Source organism: Borostomias antarcticus, assembly GCF_949987555.1.
Source record: "Borostomias antarcticus genome assembly, contig: scaffold_66, whole genome shotgun sequence".
NCBI classification, from domain to species: Eukaryota; Metazoa; Chordata; class Actinopteri; order Stomiiformes; family Stomiidae; genus Borostomias; species Borostomias antarcticus.
In genome coordinates, this window is record NW_028176683.1 from 1,140,439 (window position 1) to 1,162,867 (window position 22,429).

At 42.5% G+C, this 22,429-nt stretch overlaps 1 protein-coding gene across 1 annotated transcript; it reads right to left on the reverse strand.

The window, feature by feature from the left end:
- Positions 1-15,997: 15,997 nt before the first annotated feature.
- On the reverse strand, positions 15,998-21,552 carry tmem256 (transmembrane protein 256). Its single transcript, XM_084462206.1, has 4 exons — positions 21,380-21,552; positions 17,468-17,505; positions 16,769-16,849; positions 15,998-16,462 (listed from the first exon to the last, which is right to left on the reverse strand). Exons 1-4 carry the CDS (start codon positions 21,456-21,458, stop codon positions 16,319-16,321), a joined length of 342 nt encoding a protein of 113 aa, XP_084318332.1. The 5' UTR covers positions 21,459-21,552; the 3' UTR covers positions 15,998-16,318.
- Between the last annotated feature and the right edge of the window lie 877 nt (positions 21,553-22,429).

The following is a 22,429-nucleotide window of genomic DNA, read 5'->3' on the forward strand; positions in this document are numbered from 1 at the left end:
TAACCCATCCCATCTGTCCCTCCCCCGAGGGCAGCCGGGAGCAGACAGTAGGCAGCGTGCATGCTGGGACGCGCCCGGGGGACAACCAAGCGCTCCTGTCCATCTTCTCCAGGGACGGACAGCGTTAGCGATCTGTTCTCCTGCATGTTTTTCATATTGGGTTCTTTATTGGGGGAACCCTTGCGAACATGGGGAGAACATGCAAACTCAGTACAGAAAGGCCAGGGGAACTTTTTGCTGTGAGGGGACAGTACTAGGTACCGCACGCGAGTGGTTTTGGGGATCAGTGTCTTGCTCCATGACGCTGGGATCGAACCGGCGACCTTGCGTCCCCAACTGACCGCTCTACCTTCTGAGCTACGTGTATTTAGCTCGCTTATTTACCATTTATTTAGAAATCATATATTATCTGAAAGCATTTCTCCTCCATTAGCCTATCATCTGTTCCCAAAATGCATAGTCCTCTCAAGTACCAACAACTGGTTCCTACTGTACCATTCTAAATAGCCCCTCAATGTCCAGCTGTCCTTTCAGCGTCTTCGGTGCCGTAGTACGAGAGTGAAATAGGTTGATATTGAGAGGGCCACCGGCCTGTGCTTCTTTGTAAAGATGTCGCGCGTGGCTGCTCGCTGTCCGTTCGAGTGTGGGAATAATCTGTCTGAAAGTGTGATAGCGCTGCGCTGGCCATGGTTTAAGTGGCTGGAGAGTGTCAGAGGGGTAGGCTGTATCAGAGCGTGTGTGTGTGTGTGTGTGTGTGTGTGTGTGTGTGTGTGTGTGTGTGTGTGTGTGTGTGTGTGTGAAGGCTCTGAAATGCGATTGCCCTCATTTCTCTCCACGATGTGGGCTGCTGCAGGCTGATTGATGCCTCTGAGAGAGGATTTTGGTGCTGGGGCTCTCAGCGGTGTAGATGGAGTGCATGTGGGTGTGTGTGAGAGAGAGTATCAAAGAAATAGAAGGCTTGTTGTGTGTGTGTGTGTGTGTGTGTGTGTGTGTGTGTGCTGCATGTGTACTACACGTGAATAATGTGAGAGACAGAGGAAGAAGGCAGATGGGGTCTTTGGGTAATCGTGTCCGATTGCAGAGGCAAGGCGTTTCATTTCAGCTGTGAGGAGGACGAAGAGAGGATTCTAAGAAGCACATCCTTCCACAGTCCATCCATCCTCTCTCTCTCTCTCTCTCTCTCTCTCTCTTTCATCCCTGGCTGTACATGAGTGATGCTCTTAGCCCAAATCACACACCGTGTTTTACCAGACCAAAAGAAATCAATCGAGTTGGAGCAGTCCCAGAAGAAGCTTGTGTCGGTGTAATAAGTCTGTCTGGTCGTGGAAGCGCTCGGTCAATGAAGGGAAAAAAGACACGTTCGACTGAATAATGAATTCTGACGAGAGAGAGAGAGAAGGAGAGAGACGTGCCGGTGAAGCAAGAGCTCCCTTGTGGTGCAATTAATATCTACAAAGGTACGAGGAACGTTGTCTCTCTCTAGCACCCTGAAGCGGTGTGGTCCAGCAGGCCCGGCCGGGGTCAACGTCTCTGCTTGCAGGCTCATCATACAGACCGGACTTCACGGTCCACGGCGCTCTGGACTGAGATTAGGACCGCCCACGCAGGGGCGGGACATGCTGAGTCAGGGGCGGACTGGGGAAATAATTCAGGTGGGGCAATGCAGCCCCAGTAAGCCCACTGATCTTGCAACCACCCGGCAAGTTGTTGAGCGGGGGGGGGGGCATTTACGGCCGTTTACAGCAGGTCGGGGCAGTTAGCACCGGGAATATCCCCTCTGAATATCTCACTCACAGCAACCAGGCCGGCCCACACCGGGCCACTTGAGGACCGGCGCCATGGGATTCGTCCCGATGGCCAGTCCGCCATTGTGCTGAGCGCAATACAAGAAACACAGGCGTTGAGAAAAGGAGTTTTCTCTGGAGATTTGTGAAGAAAGCGCACGAGGGAAGACGCGCGCCACACACGTCTTCCCTACAGACACGCTGCACAATCACAATAGTGTGATTAAGTTCATGGGTTTCAGTGAGGAAAATGCGTCTCTGCCTTCAAGGGCCACACCCACGGGAACACAGGTATTGTCTAAAAACACCTCCCCCCCCTTCGATTAAAGACAAAAGTGTCCACACCAACTGATTTTTGGAAAATCTCTCTGTCCACAAGACAACGCAAAAAATAATATTCTATGCAAGAAAGGCTCACATAAACATGCCAGGCCAGTAGGTGGCGATAGTGTGGCACGTCAAACACCATAGAAGAACATTGTGGGCATCATGTCTATGGTGGGCATGCACATTGAGAGTCTTCTTGTCTTGGGCTTGGTCTAGAACCCACGTTTGCGGTGTAGACCTAATTTCAACTGTACTTTACAGAGAGGTGGAAGGAAAACTATTTGGTGCAATATTTACTCGCCTCCTCTCGGAGGTGTAGTGTAGTGATGGGCAGGTGAAGCTTCCTGAAATATTGAAGCTTTTCATCAAATTGGTTCACTCAAGGGCAAAGCTTCTTAAAGGGTTATTCTGGAATTTTTGAACTAGGACCTCATTTTAGACTTACCTATGATGTTTTTGACTGATGGAGATCATGTTCAGTTAATTCCATGCTGTAGATAGCTTTGGGTCGTTCCAATTTCCACTGGTGGCTAATGCTAGTGAAACACAATGTTACGTTAAAAGTCACGTTAGCCTGTCCCCCCCAAAAAAACAACAACACCCAGATTGCACCCAAAAATAAATAAATGAGTAAAGTGTCTTGGAGATTATTTTGTGTCTATTTACCATCCATTTTAAATTCAAACTATGGTGTAATCCGTTCTGGTTTGTGGATCTATATTTCTGTCTGTGAGTCGGCAGGCGGAGTGATACTCAGTCTGATCCGTCTAGAGACAGCCTGGAGCACTTGTCAATGTCAACAAAGTGTGAGCACGATTGTCATAAATATAGGTGAGTGAGTGTTTTATTCTCATGCAAAGCCCTGTAATGCCTTAGCATGCTTGAAGTGTTGTATCCCAACTGTAACCCTAATCAGGAGAAGTTACTTATATTTAATATAAGGAATATGCTATATGAAATGGGTATACTAATAATAATGAGATAAGAAGATCAGAAGAACCTAGGATTCGACTACAGAGCCAGGTCAACAATGCACCTGCAGAAGGAACACACACACAATTAAACCCCTTTGGAGTATACACACTCCGTTTAATGGGATAAGAAAAATGTAGTAGCAATCAAGATGATTAACAATTAGTGCACTTTTTTCACAGCTTACCCGGGTAAGTAAAAGAAGAAAAAGAAATTTGCATTAAAGCAATTACAGATGTAGTGCCCAATAAAGAAATTGGAATATTAGTCGGTGTCAGTCTCCTTTCGTGGTAGTCAGTGTCAGTTTCAGTTTCAGCAATGGCAGTGGGTGTCCACTGACAGGGTCCTCGAGGTCTGATGAAGATGACACCAGTCCTACCGTACTGTAGGCTGGCAGGTGGTACAGAACCTCTGAGATCAGATCAATCCCTCGGCGTTTGCATGCAGATTTTCTTCGCCGGTTGAGTTCAATGCTGGGCGGCTCGCCATCCAATACTGTTCTCCAAATCTAATCAATGGTCTCCCAAAAAACCTGACCTAAAATAGGTAAGGTCAGAGCAATAAGCTATTTAACTAATAGCAAATAAGAACGTACAAAACATACAAAATGACATTCCAGTACATACTCTAATACTCTAAATACTCTATTAATTACAGAATATCAACAGGAATTAGATAAAGTATTAATAACAAAACAACAATGATATTCTTCCCTCTACAGGATAACATTACAATTGGCATGAAGTAGCCAGCACCTAAATAACATGAGTGGGAAATTATTCCACGTGCGCAGCTACAGTGGAGCTCTACAGCCTGCAGCCATTGTTCTAGCTAGGCAGAAATAGCAATAAAATGCTCAATCTTCAATCACCCAAAACAACTTAAATAACAATGACTAAACAAAACATGTAATTGGATTGACTAACAGGCTAGGCTGTAGACGTTTGTGACACTAATATACACAGCTAAACCCCATTAGCAGTTCTAGCCGGTCTTCATATGATTAGCTATGCTAGCGTTAGCATCGATGCTAACGAATACACAAATACACAGCTAAACTCCATTAGCAATGCTAGCGTTAGCATTTATGCTAACGCGGCTAAAGCTCGATTAAACACATACCAAAATGCAGTTCTCACAGCACAACAGGTTGTCCGTGTCCCCAGATCGGTCTTGTGCAGCGATTTCACTCAATAGAATTGACTTTTTGAAAGAATACAAAAGATATATTACTTTTCTCTACTCAAATAGCTCTCTCTCAACCGGAGTTTTTCTTCCTTGCCAAATCTGTCTTACAAGAGAAAAAGTATCCGTGCGCGTCGGCCAGATAACGTCCTCCACCAGTGGAACTATATTACCCAGTCCAATTGACTAGATAAACTAATAATGGTATGTGGGAATGCTAAAATATATCAAAGTAAATAAGAATATTATCAGGAATGTTTCAGAAATAAAATGTAAATATACATGTTTGTTTCACTAACCCTATATTGCATAGGTTAGATTTATGTTATTTAGGTTGCATAGGTTAGATTTATAAGTTATCCATCCATCCATTCATACTGTCTAAACCATCTGGGTTACACCCTCCCCTCTTAAAGCTATGCACGTCCCTGTGCATGGTAATGGTTGGCTAGTCACAGGTGTGAGGGACGAGTGCAGGTTAGTTTCAGCTACTTTAGCCTCTAGCAAAGCATTTGAGAAGGCTGTGCTCAAGCCTTGGAACAACGACTGAACCATAGAAATAAATGGGTTCCCAAGGTCTGAATAGTGTAATCTCTCAGGTTTTACTCTGTGTCTTGTTGAGCGTCGGACCTCATTATCTAATTTGTTCATGTCAGCATCTTCATTAGGCACTGTATCAGTTTCTGTAGTAGTTTCTACTTGTTTGTCCCTTCCTTCCACAGGAACATCACTTCTAAGATGTGGGTCATCCACAGCGGGAGGATCAGTTTCAACAGGCTCAGGATCATTTAAAGGTAAGTGCACATCTGACGATTCTTCCCTTTCCATGTCTTTTTCAGGTATCTCATCATCATGTGAGTCATCAAGTAGATTGGTTTCTCCTCCAGGGATTTCACTTGTGTCATCCTTTCCTACAGGGGCATCGACAGGTAAGTGATTTTCCCTTACAGGAACGACAGCAGGTAGGTCATTTTCAGGTATTTTCTCCCCGGCTTCTCTTTGAACAGGCGACTTTTGGTGAGTACTTTCTCTCTGCACTTCATAGACATGTGTGAATCGAGCAGTTTCCATAGGAGGTTGGTCTTCAAACCACTCGAAGGGCATCTCACACTCGGAATCAGAGTGCACATCTTCATCTTTCGACTCAGCTGCGGACTTTCTGGTCTTTGGTTTGCGGAGTTTTGGCAAGACAGGCTCTTCATCACTCAACGGAAGTGAGCCACAAGGAAGCAATAGATCTCTATGAACAGTGCGTTGAGGAGCTTCTTTGTTCTCTGGTCTGATTGTGTAGACCGGAAGGTCTCCAGCTCGCTCCACCACAACATAGACGATGGGCTCCCATTTATCGGCAAGCTTGCACTTCCCACGCAAACGGACTGCTCTAACGAGCACCCTGTCACCAGCATCTAGCTTAGAAGCTGTTACATATCTATCAAACCTAGTTTTATTCCTCTCAGCTATCTTTTGAGCATTCTGACTCGCTAGCCTATAGCTCTCTTCAAGCTGGGACCTAAGGTTTCGCACATACTGAGAGTGAGATTTGAATTCACCATTTTTCAGTGGCAACCCAAAAGCTAGGTCGACAGGCAGTCTTGGTTGACGACCAAACATAAGTTCATAGGGTGTGAACCCAGTTACATCATTTTTAGTACAGTTGTATGCGTGTACTAGGGGCTTTACGAAGTTCTTCCATTGTGACTTATCTTTGTTTTCCAGTGTTCCTAACATGCTTAGTAACGTTCTGTTAAAACGTTCCACTGGATTCCCTCTGGGATGATAAGGAGTGGTATGGATCTTCCGGATGCCAGTGACCTTGCACAGTTCTTTAATAAGGCGGGATTCAAAGTCGGGTCCTTGGTCACTGTGCAATCGTTCGGGGATTCCATAATGGACGATGAAATTGTCCCAAAGACATTTTGCAACTGTCTGGGCTTTCTGATTTGGGGTTGGGATGGCGACAGCATATTTTGTAAAGTGATCTGTGATCACTAGGACATCCTTGGTGTTGCTCTTGTCGGGCTCTATGGACAAAAAGTCCATACAGACGAGTTCTAATGGCCTGGTAGAAGTTATGTTCACTAACGGTGCTGCCTTTTCTGGTGGTGACTTTCGTCGAATGCACCGCTCACAGGTCTTGACTTTTGTTTCCACATCAACCGCCATCTTCGGCCAATAGAATCTAGTCCTGACTAGATCTGTCGTACGTTCAATACCTAGGTGGCCCATATCATTGTGAAGGCTCTTCAAAACACTAGCTCGGAGCTCTTCAGGTAAGACAAGCTGATATGTAGCATGACCACCTTCTTGTCGTCTTCGATATAGAACTTGGTTGTGTAGCTCAAGACGGCTCAACTCCCTTAGGAGGAATGGGATATCAGGGAGCTCCTCTCTGACTCTTGGAGATACCTTTTCTCCCTTCTCCATTTGGGCTATGACCTCCCTCAGACAGGGGTCAGCTCGCTGTTTGTCTCGGATTTCCCTTTCAGACAGGTGGGGGAGGACAGGTAACCCACCATGCTGCTCCTCATTCACAAAGCTGTCTGGTAAAGCTTCAGGAGAGAGTGCGAGTGATTGCACTAGCGTGAAGTCGGCATCATTGTTTCTGCATCCATCTGATGTATTATGGATCAGGTGCTTCTCACAGAGGGCATGTACGATGTTTTGACTTGCTTCATGTCCAAGATCAGGCAAATGCGTTTGCGTGAATTGACGTATGCGCTCTTGTTCTTTCTGGGACTTCAGATCATTAGTCAGCTCTCCGTGGGGCCTTCTAGAAAGACCATCTGCATCAGCGTTTTGCTTGCCTGCCCGATACTTAAGCGTGAACGTGAAAGTGGACAGGTTTGCTAACCACCTATAGCCAGTGGCATCCAGTTTAGCAGTGGTAAGAATATACGTCAAGGGGTTACTGTCGGTTACCACAGTAAACTTGCCACCATACAAATAGTCGCTTAACTTTTCAGTTACTGCCCATTTTAAGGCCAAAAATTCAAGTTTGTGTGCCGGGTACTTTGCTTCACTTCGAGACAGACCTCTACTGGCGAATGCGATGACTCTCATCTGACCCTCCTGCTCTTGGTACAAGGCTGCGCCAAGCCCCTTAGTGCTCGCATCGGTATGAAGGACATATGGCACGGTAGGGTCAGCGAACCCAAGAACCGGAGCTGTGGTGAGCTTTTCTATGATGGTGTTAAAGGCAAGCTCGCAGGTGGAAGTCCATCGGTTGCCAAAGGGTTTCTTTGGATCGTAGTACTCGGTCTTTGATTTGTGCTTAGAATTTTTGTGTAGTGGTGGGTAACCGGAGGTCAAATCAGTGAGAGGCTTGACTATACTTGAATAGTCCTTTATAAATCGTCTGTAGTACCCTGAAAAACCGAGGAAGGACCTCAGCTCTTTCAGATCTTTAGGCTTTGGCCATGTTTTCAGCGCTTCCACTTTCTCAGGATTGGTTTCGACTCCATTCCGAGATACGATGTGTCCTAAGTACTTGACTGAAGTCTGAAAGAATTTACATTTCTCCGAAGAGAGTTTCAATCCGTATTCCTTCAGGCGGTTCAGGACTCGCATCAGTCGTTCCTCGTGTTCTTCCAGTGTTTTTGAAAAAACAATGATGTCGTCAAGAAAGACAATGACCTCCTTCAGGTTCATGTCCCCCATACATTTCTCCATCAGACGTTGGAACGTACTTGGAGCATTCGTAACCCCTTGTGGCATACGATTAAACTCCCAAAATCCCATGGGACAAACAAAAGCGGTCTTCGGCTTGTCTGATTCTTCAACCTCAATCTGGTAGTAACCCGATTTTAAGTCAAGGACTGAAAACCATTTGGATCCAGTGAGAGTTGAGAATGTTTCTTCAAGATTAGGGAGTGCGTAAGCATCTTTAACGGTCTGTGTGTTCAGCTTCCTGTAATCGATACAGAGCCGGATCTCCCCATTCTTCTTCCTCACTACTACGATAGGCGAAGAGAATGAAGATTCAGATTCGCGGATCACTCCAGTTTGGATGAGTTCTTGCAGATGTTTACGGACAGCTTCCAAGTCGCGGGGATGTATGGGACGAGCTCGATGCTTGAATGGAGTTTCATCTGAAAGCTTGATTTGATGTTTCACTTGATCAGTTCTTCCAAAGTCCAGATCGTTTTGTGCAAAGACTTCGGGTAGACTATTCAGTTTTTGTGTGATGCGCTCCTTCCAGTTAGCGGGGACAGGAGAGTCATCAAAGTTCCATTTTGGATTAGAGTTTTGAGCAGAATCCAGTTTTGGTGTGATGACATCATGCTCTTTAGAGAGGACTTTCTGGAAAGAACTCAGGTCACCTATAATACACCTCTGAGGGATGAGGACGTCATGCTCAGACTCATTGGTAAGTACTACTGGTACTTTGTGTGGCTGTTTTGAAGGCAAAGTAATGAGACAGGTTTTGACCAGCAGTCCGCCAGGCAGGGAGGACACAGAAGGGTGTTCTAAGACCATTGACTTCTCAGGTGAGAACCTATTCACGGTAGCACAGCCCTCAATGACTACAGTTTGGCCGGCTGGGACTAACTGGGGTGTAGTGCTATGCATTTTGACAAGCCCTATATTACCATTCTCACTCTGCTGCTGCCTCATTTGAAGGATATTCAACACTGCCCTATACCCATATGCGGTGGGATGGTATGTCTCGTGGGGAGATTTAGAATAGGCCTCATACAATGCATCAAGTGTGTTTGTACCAATCAATACCTGTGTTTCAGAAAAAATACGGACATCTGGAATCACTAAGGCTAGCGTAGGCAACTCAATCTCTATCCCTAGGAACTCTTTGGGAAAGGTGATACTAAGCTCAGTGTATCCTAAATAAGGTACAGATTGACCGTTAGCCCCTTCAACCTCTAACAAATCAAGTGGTTTGACCTCACGTTCAGACAGATACTGCTGAAAGAAGGATTGAGTGACTGTGGTTACTTGAGAACCTGTATCCAGTAAACAACTAACAGGGGTTCCATCTATTTTCACTTGGGCTGTACTCTTTGTACCTACTAGCCCTTTGGGTAGTCTAAAACTGTTGCTTTTAGTGTTGGACTGTTTTAGCATTGCACATGTTTTTGGTTTTTTATTGTCAGCAGGGCATAGATGACTATCTACAGTTCCCGTCAGCCCCTCGACAGGAACTGACTTCAGTTTAACGTGGGGTTCTGCGCTTCCCACAACTGCTGTCGCTGTCTCAGTTCTGTTCTTTTTGATGCTACCAGAGCAGGGTTTTCGTCTGATTCACAGGTGGCGACAATGTGTCCGTTCTCTCCACATCGGAAACAATACCAAGGTTTAGGTTTGGAACTGGTGTCCTTCTGGAAAGTTGCTTTGAATTCTGTCTTTGCATTTTGGTCAGGTTTTTGAGTTTCAGTCTCACTGGATGTCTTTTTGTTAGAATACGCTCTTCTTTGTTTCTTCTTTTCCGTCAGTACTGTCAGCTGACTCTTCAGTTCTGCGACTTGTTTCCTTAGCTCATCTATACTACTGGCATCAGATGTGGCTTGGGTTTCCTCTTTAACGCTTTGTACATGCGCTACAGCTTTCTGCTTGGTGGCACCCAAGTGTTGCTTCATCCTCAGGGTCTTAGAGTCTTGTCTCTCTTCTTCGGTGCGTATCTGCACCAGGAGTTCTGCGAAGGATGGAGGGTCTTTCTTTTTCTGTTCAAGTTGGAGATCAGCCAGCAAACTGTTGTCCCAACAGCCTCGGCAAAACTGTTTAAGAAGATGTCTGTCAGTATCTTGCACTGGAACACCGCCCCTGCGTACAGCATTATTCAGGGCCATTCGGAGGCGTTGCAGGTAGGTAGAAGCCTTTTCTCCGGAGTCCTGTAGTGTGCCCATGAAGCGTACAAAGAGCTCCTCTCCATCTTCAACTGGAGCGAAAGCAGAGTCTAAAATCTGTAGAAAGGCGGTAGGCGAAGCTTCAGGCCCAAGGTGCCTGATAACATCCAAGGCTGGGACAAGAAGGCTTTCCAGAATCCTGCGGGTCTTTTCCAGAGTAGAGACAGACGTGTCTTTCATCATCAGGTCGACATGAGAGCGCCAGGTGTCATAATCGACTTCAGTGTGTGGTTTGGGGGTCTTTCCAGAGAATGCTCTTAGTCTCAAGGTAGTATGAAAATGTGAGGGTTTGTCATCACTTCTAACTATATGCTCTACCACTATCTTTTGCACTTCAGGTGGATTGAGCTCACCGGCACTGAGAGACAGAGGTGTCTTTGGTCGAACTGAGGGAGCAAAGCTGATGCTCTGGATGTCAGAAAGACCAGGTTTAGTGGGGGAAGGACCATGAACCAACAGCTGCGGTGAAGGATAGGAGATAGCATCAACCAGCTGTGGTTGATAGGTGAAAGGAACGTCCATCAGCTGCCTTGGTGGAGTGACAGGCTGGCTGGGTTCTGCAGCTGGCTCATGGTTCTCCGGGGATGGAGTAGAAGGGTCAATAGCCTCCCCTATCTGTGATATTGCGTCTTTTAGAATCTCCTCAAGACTTTTCTGACTCAGCGCGGCTAGTTTTTTCAACTCATCTAGGTACAATTGTGTGACACTGCTCCCTGCGGTTTTTGAGTAGACACTTGCCAGAGCTTGTACATAGTAAGTGACCATAAGTTCTTTTGTTGACGACTGACTATAAGGCAAAAGAGCCTCTAATGCCTCTAAGGCAGAGCCACTCGTATATTCCACTATCAGGTTTGTATGGAATTCTGAGTTTGGGTCATGATCTATGTAAATGGTCCGTTGTATGGAGCCATATTTTTTCAGGAACTCTAGAACCTCTTCATCATCCTTCCCTTCTAATCCGCTCACTAGGACGGCATTTGGAATTTTAACATTCTCTCGGTCAACAACATCCATCTCGTAGCAATATGCGGCTTCTTGCTAGGAGGTGTATAATAGTACAGTGTATCTTCTGAGGTGATTGATGATAACCTAGGCTCCTGGCTGGCTCGCCACTTATGTAACCCTAATCAGGAGAAGTTACTTATATTTAATATAAGGAATATGCTATATGAAATGGGTATACTAATAATAATGAGATAAGAAGATCAGAAGAACCTAGGATTCGACTACAGAGCCAGGTCAACAATGCACCTGCAGAAGGAACACACACACAATTAAACCCCTTTGGAGTATACACACTCCGTTTAATGGGATAAGAAAAATGTAGTAGCAATCAAGATGATTAACAATTAGTGCACTTTTTTCACAGCTTACCCGGGTAAGTAAAAGAAGAAAAAGAAATTTGCATTAAAGCAATTACAGATGTAGTGCCCAATAAAGAAATTGGAATATTAGTCGGTGTCAGTCTCCTTTCGTGGTAGTCAGTGTCAGTTTCAGTTTCAGCAATGGCAGTGGGTGTCCACTGACAGGGTCCTCGAGGTCTGATGAAGATGACACCAGTCCTACCGTACTGTAGGCTGGCAGGTGGTACAGAACCTCTGAGATCAGATCAATCCCTCGGCGTTTGCATGCAGATTTTCTTCGCCGGTTGAGTTCAATGCTGGGCGGCTCGCCATCCAATACTGTTCTCCAAATCTAATCAATGGTCTCCCAAAAAACCTGACCTAAAATAGGTAAGGTCAGAGCAATAAGCTATTTAACTAATAGCAAATAAGAACGTACAAAACATACAAAATGACATTCCAGTACATACTCTAATACTCTAAATACTCTATTAATTACAGAATATCAACAGGAATTAGATAAAGTATTAATAACAAAACAACAATGATATTCTTCCCTCTACAGGATAACATTACAATTGGCATGAAGTAGCCAGCACCTAAATAACATGAGTGGGAAATTATTCCACGTGCGCAGCTACAGTGGAGCTCTACAGCCTGCAGCCATTGTTCTAGCTAGGCAGAAATAGCAATAAAATGCTCAATCTTCAATCACCCAAAACAACTTAAATAACAATGACTAAACAAAACATGTAATTGGATTGACTAACAGGCTAGGCTGTAGACGTTTGTGACACTAATATACACAGCTAAACCCCATTAGCAGTTCTAGCCGGTCTTCATATGATTAGCTATGCTAGCGTTAGCATCGATGCTAACGAATACACAAATACACAGCTAAACTCCATTAGCAATGCTAGCGTTAGCATTTATGCTAACGCGGCTAAAGCTCGATTAAACACATACCAAAATGCAGTTCTCACAGCACAACAGGTTGTCCGTGTCCCCAGATCGGTCTTGTGCAGCGATTTCACTCAATAGAATTGACTTTTTGAAAGAATACAAAAGATATATTACTTTTCTCTACTCAAATAGCTCTCTCTCAACCGGAGTTTTTCTTCCTTGCCAAATCTGTCTTACAAGAGAAAAAGTATCCGTGCGCGTCGGCCAGATAACGTCCTCCACCAGTGGAACTATATTACCCAGTCCAATTGACTAGATAAACTAATAATGGTATGTGGGAATGCTAAAATATATCAAAGTAAATAAGAATATTATCAGGAATGTTTCAGAAATAAAATGTAAATATACATGTTTGTTTCACTAACCCTATATTGCATAGGTTAGATTTATGTTATTTAGGTTGCATAGGTTAGATTTATAAGTTATCCATCCATCCATTCATACTGTCTAAACCATCTGGGTTACACAACTCCTTGGCACACAACAGACAATTCACCTTGCACAAAACACAAGAGAGCAAAAGATACATTGCATTGCACAATCAATACGGGAAAAATGCATCTGCAGTAATTAATATGTACATACCTTTTTGGGAGAAATGAGATCGACATGTTCCCACGCTGGGGAAATCCTTCTCTTTCTCGCGGGCTCCAAACAAGCAAAGGTTGGCAAAGGCTTCTGACGTCATCGCGTACGTCATTGATACAAGCCTTGATACACGCTTCACATATAGTGCTTCCTGGATTATTCTACACGCTTCGAAGCCTCGGCATGTAACGTCACAGCTCTAGTCTAGTGGGTAAGTACAGATAGGTTGATTGGAAAAGCACTAATCAAGCCGAGCAACACTGACCAAACAAATCATCCTGTATATAGCCGCCATAGTTCTGCAAACTGACGCAGGCTACACGGACACAGATGAAAACCTATTATTTTATCTGCGTTTTGGCCTCCCGTCCACATGTACACAGTTTTTTTTGTGCTTGGCTGTAAGCCAGCACACCTAGGATAGTGTTTGTCTGGTTATCACTCCCTCCATCCCTCCCTCCCTTTGTTGAATGTTGACCTGCATTTCTCTGTTGGCACCACAAGAGGCAGTAGTCCCAGCACACCAAAATAAAGGACACCAAAATCAACCTGCCGATCTCCACTGCACAAGTAGAGTAGCGGTGAAAGCATTGGACTCCCACCCTGGAGACCGGGGTTCAAGGCCCCGGTGGGGATGACTTTATGGGACTATACCCCAAACCTCCACATGTTCATCCTTTCACTCCAACCTTTACCCCTTGCCTTATAGGTCAGATCCTGTCCCAACCCCAACCCATATTCTAACCCCAGCCCACACTAGGGACTGGAAGAAGGACATCAAAACCCACCCGCCGATCTCCCCTGCACAAGTAGAGTAGTGGTGAGAGCATTGGACTCCCACCCCTGGAGACCCGGTGGGGATGAAATTATGGGACTATACCCCAAACCCTAACCCTAACCCCCAAACCTCCACACGCTCATCCTTTCACTCTTATCCTTTTATCCCTCAACTTTGTCCAGAAACAGAAGTTGTACCAATTGCAGCAGAATAGCATTACAGGAATCATCAGTGTAACTGCTTAAAGGAGAATGTTCGTTTTTGACAACCTGGACCTTATTTACGGCATATTATAAGACATTTACCTACAACCTACAAGAAGACGCTTAATGAGCATGCTCGCAATGTTCTTCATGGTGTTTGACGTGACACACTATCACATGTTTATCAGACTTTTTAGCATTGAATGTTATCTTTTGCATTGTCATGTGGATGGAGAGATTTTCCAAAAATCTGTTGGTGTGGACGTGATTTTTTATGTTTTTTAACCGTTGGGGGTAAAATGTGTTTTAAGAAATATCCATGTTCGTGTGGATGTGGCCTCAGTCACGCCTTCCACACCAAAACTCCTCACAACTTTCTTGACTTATTCAAAGTCTTGGGGCGTCTATATAAAGTAGCTAAAGTAGTAGCGGTGCTTCCATAGATAACAGTCACTGTTTGATTGCCTGACCCCAGTTTAAACCTCGCTAATAGTCCTTGTAATGATGGTTTTATGACTCTTGATTGGAGTACATTGGGTCTTACAGCCTAGTCCGTGGATGCAGCCTGGCTCACGCAAACTCATCTGGGCTGCTGCAAATTGACCTGGAGATTTATAAACCAATTTCCAAAGGTCCTCACTCTGCCTCTGCAGTCGGACATGAGCTCTTCAATGGAGTCTGCCTTTTCAATTTGAATGCAGATTGGTTGGGCAGGCTGGCTCCGACTATTGGTAGGTCACCAGGAATTGAGAGTGCTTTGTGTGACCACTTTCAGGACCAGACACCACGTAAGAGTGGAGGTGGAGCTATCCACCACTCACAGCCAACAACGACTGGCGCTCATCTCTAAATAGCCATTATCCATCCAGACATGGACATGTAAAATCAGGAATTGTTTAAGGGAAGGGAGGATCCATCAGTCAGTTTTGTCACATACTAAATCATACAGGTGAAACAAGTAGTGAAATGTTATTCAGTTAGCTCCTAGGGTAGACCATCCACAGCATGCAGCTAGTCCAAAACGCCGCTGCCAGGCTGGTGACAGGCACTAAGATGAGGGAACACATTTCTCCTGTCCTCTCCTCCCTTCACTGGCTCCCAGTGAAGCGCAGAGGGAAATTCAAGATCCTCACGTATGTCTTCAAAGCCCTCAGTGGTCTCGCCCCAGCTTACATCAAAGATCTCCTGGACCAACCTAGCAGCTTCAGGCCTGGTCGCCGGCTCAGATCTGACAACCAGATGACCCTGAAGGTCCCACGGTCAAAACTTGTCACAAAGGGAGACCGTGCATTCTCTGTGATGGCACCTGGGCTATGGAACAAGCTTCCTCTGAACATCAAGTCCGCCACCACCCTGGACTCTTTTAGAGCACAGCTTAAAACTCACCTCTTTGTCGCAGACGATCTATAATTTATGTCCTTGTCTTGTGTCTTAAATGTAGTTTCATTTTGTGTCTCTGCAGTCCTTTGTTTTTGTCTCTTTTTGTACCCGGGCTGCGCCCCAGGCTGATGTAACAGTTGGTTGGGGGGCGCATTATAAATAAAAGGGTATTCAAACTGTCAAAGTAACTGGGTGTGCCTTAGTTTCAACCAGCACCAACACTGTTTCAATCTTGCACCAGCGTCTACCGAGTTGAGTCTGTAGTAGTGTTGGGCTGAAATTGAGAAGAAATCACGACACCATAGACAGTCTTTGAGAGGTGCCGGTAACTGCTGACATACTGAATAAAATAAAACACACTAAATAAAAGAGAGAAATCACAAACGGCCGGCCGCAAGGCCTAAACGTTGTCCGCATTTTAAACAACCTTGCATCCAGAGCCAGTGAGCACTTTCTTTCTATTATTCAGCGTTGGGTTGAGGAGTTTGCACACCCTCCGTCTTCCACTCCGGAGTCCTCTGGTATAATGGATGAAATATTGATGTAGTATGATATTCATGAAGTAAGTTGAGCCGGGCAATCTCTACTTTTCGACAAGTTTATTTGTGGTATTCTCTTGAAATGCGCACACACTCAAACACATTTGGTCACGGGTCATAAAAGAAATAGAGAAGGTTTGCTGTCTCACATTGGAAAAGCTTATCAGCCCGTGGCAGGGGAGGGAAGAGTGATGTGAGGATCGGACTTATCTCGTCCTAACACCCGTGAAAAAAACATGGAGGTTTCAAGCGAGCAACGCTTCTACCCAAGGTCTCTCCCCTCCCTCCATCTCCCCCATCACCCCTCGTTTGGTGACACATTCCCCTGACGGTCCGCGACCTTTATGGTGAGAGGCCGTCGGCCACCGCGAGGCGTCAGAGGGGTCGTAGGTCAGAGGTCAGAGGATAATGGCCAGCCAGCCGGCGATCAACGCCACGCCTCCTACGGGCGCCACTTTGCGCATGCCCGGGTCGCCCGTCAGAGCCTGGTGGTAAAGTGAGCCGCAGAACATGCCCATGCCCGCCAACAAGAGAGAGCCAGCCTGTGGAGAGAGACAGAGACATGAGTGACTGTTGGCATCACTGTTCTCCCTAGCTACTGTAAGGCAGGCATCCCATCACCTCACGGCTTCACTGAACCATTCAATCATGTGATTGGCACCGTTCCAGCTCACTGTGAAACTTGTCATAAAGTTGGCGCTTGGCGTACAGTCGAAATATGGTCCCGTTTGCTCTGTCATTTTGAAATGTAACACAACATAATACAGTGTCCATGACGTCTCGGACGCCTCCTGGTGTTTCTATAGCGTGACAGTATCCAGGTATGGAGGGGAACACGCTTTACTCACCACAGCAGGTTTACTGCAGCGCGCCGCCCCCAGCAGAGCTAGGCTGTGGTAAAAGTGGTACTTGTTGGCTGTTTCATACAGCTTGAGAGAGAGAGAGAGAGAGAGAGAGATCCATTAGTCTGCTCTACATATCCTATTAATATGTATACCTACTGTATACATCCACCAGACCCATATTATGTAGCGTACATTTGACTACTGACTAACTGCTTGGCCATCTATCCCTCCAACACATAATTCCTTTAATTGTATGATGTGTATCTTGCATTTAGCTATTGCTGCTACTCTTTTGTGCTGCATATTGTATTAATTATATATTTCACTGTTACTGTCTTTATCTCCTTTTTTGGTTATCTATGAGCTAACAGACAAACATTTCACTGCTCTTGTGAAAGGTGACCAATAAACTTGACTTTGACCTGCCTCACTTTGATGGTGGCATTTCAATATTTGAATGTGTGTGATAATGTTAATGATTATCATGGGATAGTCTAGGGCTAGGGCTATGTTATAGTCATGGGATAGTCTAGGGCTAGGGCTATGTTATAGTCATGGGCTATTATCATGGGATAGTCTAGGGCTAGGGCTATGTTATAGTCATGGGCTATTATCATGGGATAGTCTAGGGCTAGGGCTATGTTATAGTCATGGGCTATAACATTCGTATATTATATTATATATATATTATAAAATTCGTACCACTCTCTGGTAATCTTCGGGGTCACTCTGTTTGAAACCTAAACAGGAGAGATACAGTGAATGGACATGAAGTAGGAGGATTTATGGTGTAAATTCTCGCAGGTGCTCTCATTTCACAGGCATTAGGCTGCATAGTGAGCCTATGTTATTATGGTGCGTTTGTTTATAACTGGGAGGTGGCAATTTGTGACTTGCTACTAGGAATGATTAAATAAAACACCTCATGAACTCGCACTTCCTCGTCGCAAATTCGGATATGTTTCTCAGCCCCCAATTGCTGGAATGCACTAGATATAACTAGGTAACTGTGATATAATGGTATATAGATATAACTAGGTCACTGTGATATAATGGTATATAGATATAACTAGGTAACTGTGATATAATGGTATATAGATATAACTAGGTCACTGTGATATAATGGTATATAGATATAACTAGGTCACTGTGATATAATGGTATATAGATATAACTAGGTCACTGTGATATAATGGTATATAGATATAACTAGGTCACTGTGATATAATGGTATATAGATATAACTAGGTAACTGTGATATAATGGTATATAGATATAACTAGGTAACTGTGATATAATGGTATATAGATATAACTAGGTCACTGTGATATAATGGTATATAGATATAACTAGGTCACTGTGATATAATGGTATATAGATATAACTAGGTCACTGTGATATAATGGTATATAGATATAACTAGGTCACTGTGATATAATGGTATATAGATATAACTAGGTAACTGTGATATCATGGTATATAGATATAACTAGGTAACTGTGATATAATGGTATATAGATATAACTAGGTAACTGTGATATAATGGAATATAGATATAACTAGGTAACTGTGATATAATGGTATATAGATATAACTAGGTCACTGTGATATAATGGTATATAGATATAACTAGGTCACTGTGATATAATGGTATATAGATATAACTAGGTCACTGTGATATAATGGTATATAGATATAACTAGGTCACTGGGATATAATGGTATATATATATAACTAGGTAACTGTGATATAATGGTATAGATATAACTAGGTAACTGATATAATGGTATATAGATATAACTAGGTAACTGATATAATGGTATATAGATATAACTAGGTAACTGTGATATAATGGTATATAGATATAACTAGGTAACTGTGATATAATGGTATATAGATATAACTAGGTAACTGTGATATAATGGTATATAAATATAACTAGGTAACTGTGATATAATGGTATATAGATATAACTAGGTCACTGTGTTATAATGGTATATAGATATAACTAGGTAACTGTGATATAATGGTATATAGATATAACTAGGTAACTGTGATATAATGGCATATAGATATAACTAGGTAACTGTGATATAATGGTATATATATATAACTAGGTAACTGTGATATAATGGTATATAGATATAACTAGGTAACTGATATAATGGTATATAGATATAACTAGGTAACTGTGATATAATGGTATATAGATATAACTAGGTAACTGTGATATAATGGTATATAGCTCGAATGCACACAGGTCGGAGGTAGGTATTTTGCCACTTGCAACTTGCCACCTCCGACCACAAACGAACACACCATTATATCACAGTTACCTAGTTATATCTATATACCATTATATCACAGTTACCTAGTTATATCTATATACCATTATATCACAGTTACCTAGTTATATCTATATCCCATTATATCACAGTTACCTAGTTATATCTATATACCATTATATCACAGTTACCTAGTTATATCTATATACCATTATATCACAGTTACCTGGTTATATCTATATACCATTATATCACAGTTACCTAGTTATATCTATATACCATTATATCACAGTTACCTAGTTATATCTATATACCATTATATCACAGTTACCTAGTTATATCTATATACCATTATATCACAGTTACCTAGTTATATCTATATACCATTATATCACAGTTACCTAGTTATATCTATATCCCATTATATCACAGTTACCTAGTTATATCTATATCCCATTATATCACAGTTACCTAGTTATATCTATATACCATTATATCACAGTTACCTGGTTATATCTATATACCATTATATCACAGTTACCTAGTTATATCTATATACCATTATATCACAGTTACCTAGTTATATCTATATACCATTATATCACAGTTACCTAGTTATATCTATATACCATTATATCACAGTTACCTAGTTATATCTATATACCATTATATCACAGTTACCTAGTTATATCTATATACCATTATATCACAGTTACCTAGTTATATCTATATACCATTATATCACAGTTACCTAGTTATATCTATATACCATTATATCACAGTTACCTAGTTATATCTATATACCATTATATCACAGTTACCTAGTTATATCTATATACCATTATATCACAGTTACCTAGTTATATCTATGTACCATTATATCACAGTTACCTAGTTATATCTATATACCATTATATCACAGTTACCTAGTTATATCTATATACCATTATATCACAGTTACCTAGTTATATCTATGTACCATTATATCACAGTTACCTAGTTATATCTATATACCATTATATCACAGTTACATCTATATACCATTATATCACAGTTACCTAGTTATATCTATATACCATTATATCACAGTTACCTAGTTATATCTATATACCATTATATCAGTTACCTAGTTATATCTATATACCATTATATCACAGTTACCTAGTTATATCTATATACCATTATATCACAGTTACCTAGTTATATCTATATACCATTATATCACAGTTATCTAGTTATATCTATATACCATTATATCACAGTTACCTAGTTATATCTATATACCATTATATCACAGTTACCTAGTTATATCTATAAACCATTATATCACAGTTACCTAGTTATATCTATATACCATTATATCACAGTTACCTAGTTATATCTATATACCATTATATCACAGTTACCTTGTTATATCTATAAACCATTATATCACAGTTACCTAGTTATATCTATATACCATTATATCACAGTTACCTAGTTATATCTATATACCATTATATCACAGTTACCTAGTTATATCTATATACCATTATATCACAGTTACCTAGTTATATCTATATACCATTATATCACAGTTACCTAGTTATATCTATATACCATTATATCACAGTTACCTAGTTATATCTATATACCATTATATCACAGTTACCTAGTTATATCTATATACCATTATATCACAGTTACCTAGTTATATCTATATACCATTATATCACAGTTACCTAGTTATATCTATATACCATTATATCACAGTTATCTAGTTATATCTATATACCATTATATCACAGTTACCTAGTTATATCTATATACCATTATATCACAGTTACCTAGTTATATCTATATACCATTATATCACAGTGACCTAGTTATATCTATATACCATTATATCACAGTTATCTAGTTATATCTATATACCATTATATCAGTTACCTAGTTATATCTAGTGCATTCGAGCAACTGGGGGCTGAGAAACATATCCGAATTTGCGACGAGGAAGTGTGAGTTCATGCGGTGTTTTATTTAATCATTCCTAGTAGCAAGTCGCAATTTGCCACCTCCCAGTTATAAACGAACCTCCCAGTTATAAACGAATGCACCATAACTAGGTAACTGTGATATAATGGTATATAGATATAACTAGGTAACTGTGATATAATGGTATATAGATATAACTAGGTAACTGTGATATAATGGTATATAGATATAACTAGGTAACTGTGATATAATGGTATATAGCTCGAATGCACACAGGTCGGATGGTATTTTGCCACTTGCGACTTGCCACCTCCGACCACAAACGAATGCACCATAAGTATGAGACGCATCCTACCGTGAGCTCCGTACGCGCCGGCGGCCACAGCAGAGGCTCCCGAGAGACCTGCTAACCTCTGGACGACCACAGACGCCATGTCGGTCTGAGAGTGACAGCGAACTACAGACAGAGGACACGACGTGCTTGATTAGAGAACCGAGGGGCCAGGAAGCGAGTTACTTCCTGAAACATTTCAATCAGCGCCATCTTTGCCGAATCGACCCCTTTGGACATGCGCAGTTGTGCTTTTTTTTTGGGGGGGTGCGCTTTCAAAGCATGCGCGTGCGCAGATGGGAGGTTTCACAGCACCAGAAGGGAGAGCAGAGGCATTTATATGTAAAAACATACAGGACAACTACAGTAGGCTACTGATTTTTATTTATTTATTTTTTAACACGTCAACAAAGGCCAATTATTTGAGAGCGAGCGAATAAGAGGGCAATATTTAGGCCAAAACAACCAAGCTTTAGGGACACTAAATAATATATATATAATAATACACCCCCTTAGGACACAGCACCCAATACCCTACTCCCCTACTTCACTAATCAGTGTTTAGGCTACTAGCTTATGTAACGAAACGTTATCAGGGGTAGGGAGTGTAAACACAACCGAGTCAGAAACAGTAATATGAATTGCCAAGTTTTATTAAAGCTACAGAGCAAACACCAAAAGCTGATGCACACAAACAAATACGGTGCCTGACTCAACCCTCTCTATGGGCCTATTTAAGATGGGGGTGGGGACTGGCCTGTGACCCTGGCCAAGGGTAAACTGAACCCTGACTAAAACACCTAGGTCTATATCTAAAATCCTTACAACTATTGCACACCACAATAAAACATTACATAGTCTCAGTCTCAGGGGGGTACATGGAGATCTCTTATCTTGTACTGTCGCCCGCAGACCACCCTGAGTCCGATAGATACCCCTGTGTCAGCTGTGGATGTCGTATGCCTCTCTCTCTCCCTCCTATCTTCTAACCAGTTCCAGTGGATGCCCCACTGTCACCAGCAGACCTTCCGGAGTCCGATAGATACCCCTGTGTATGTGTACCACCCTGAAATG

Excerpts from the sequence above, each read along its gene's own strand:
- tmem256 (XM_084462206.1), bottom strand. The coding sequence starts at position 21,458 with ATGGCGTCTGTGGTCGTCCAGAGGTTAGCAGGTCTCTCGGGAGCCTCT. Across the intron at positions 16,850-17,467 it reads CCGAAGATTACCAGAGAGTG|CTGTATGAAACAGCCAACAA; the intron begins GTACGAATTTTA and ends CTCTCTCTCAAG. Across the intron at positions 16,463-16,768 it reads GCTGCAGTAAACCTGCTGTG|GCTGGCTCTCTCTTGTTGGC; the intron begins GTGAGTAAAGCG and ends CTCTCTCCACAG.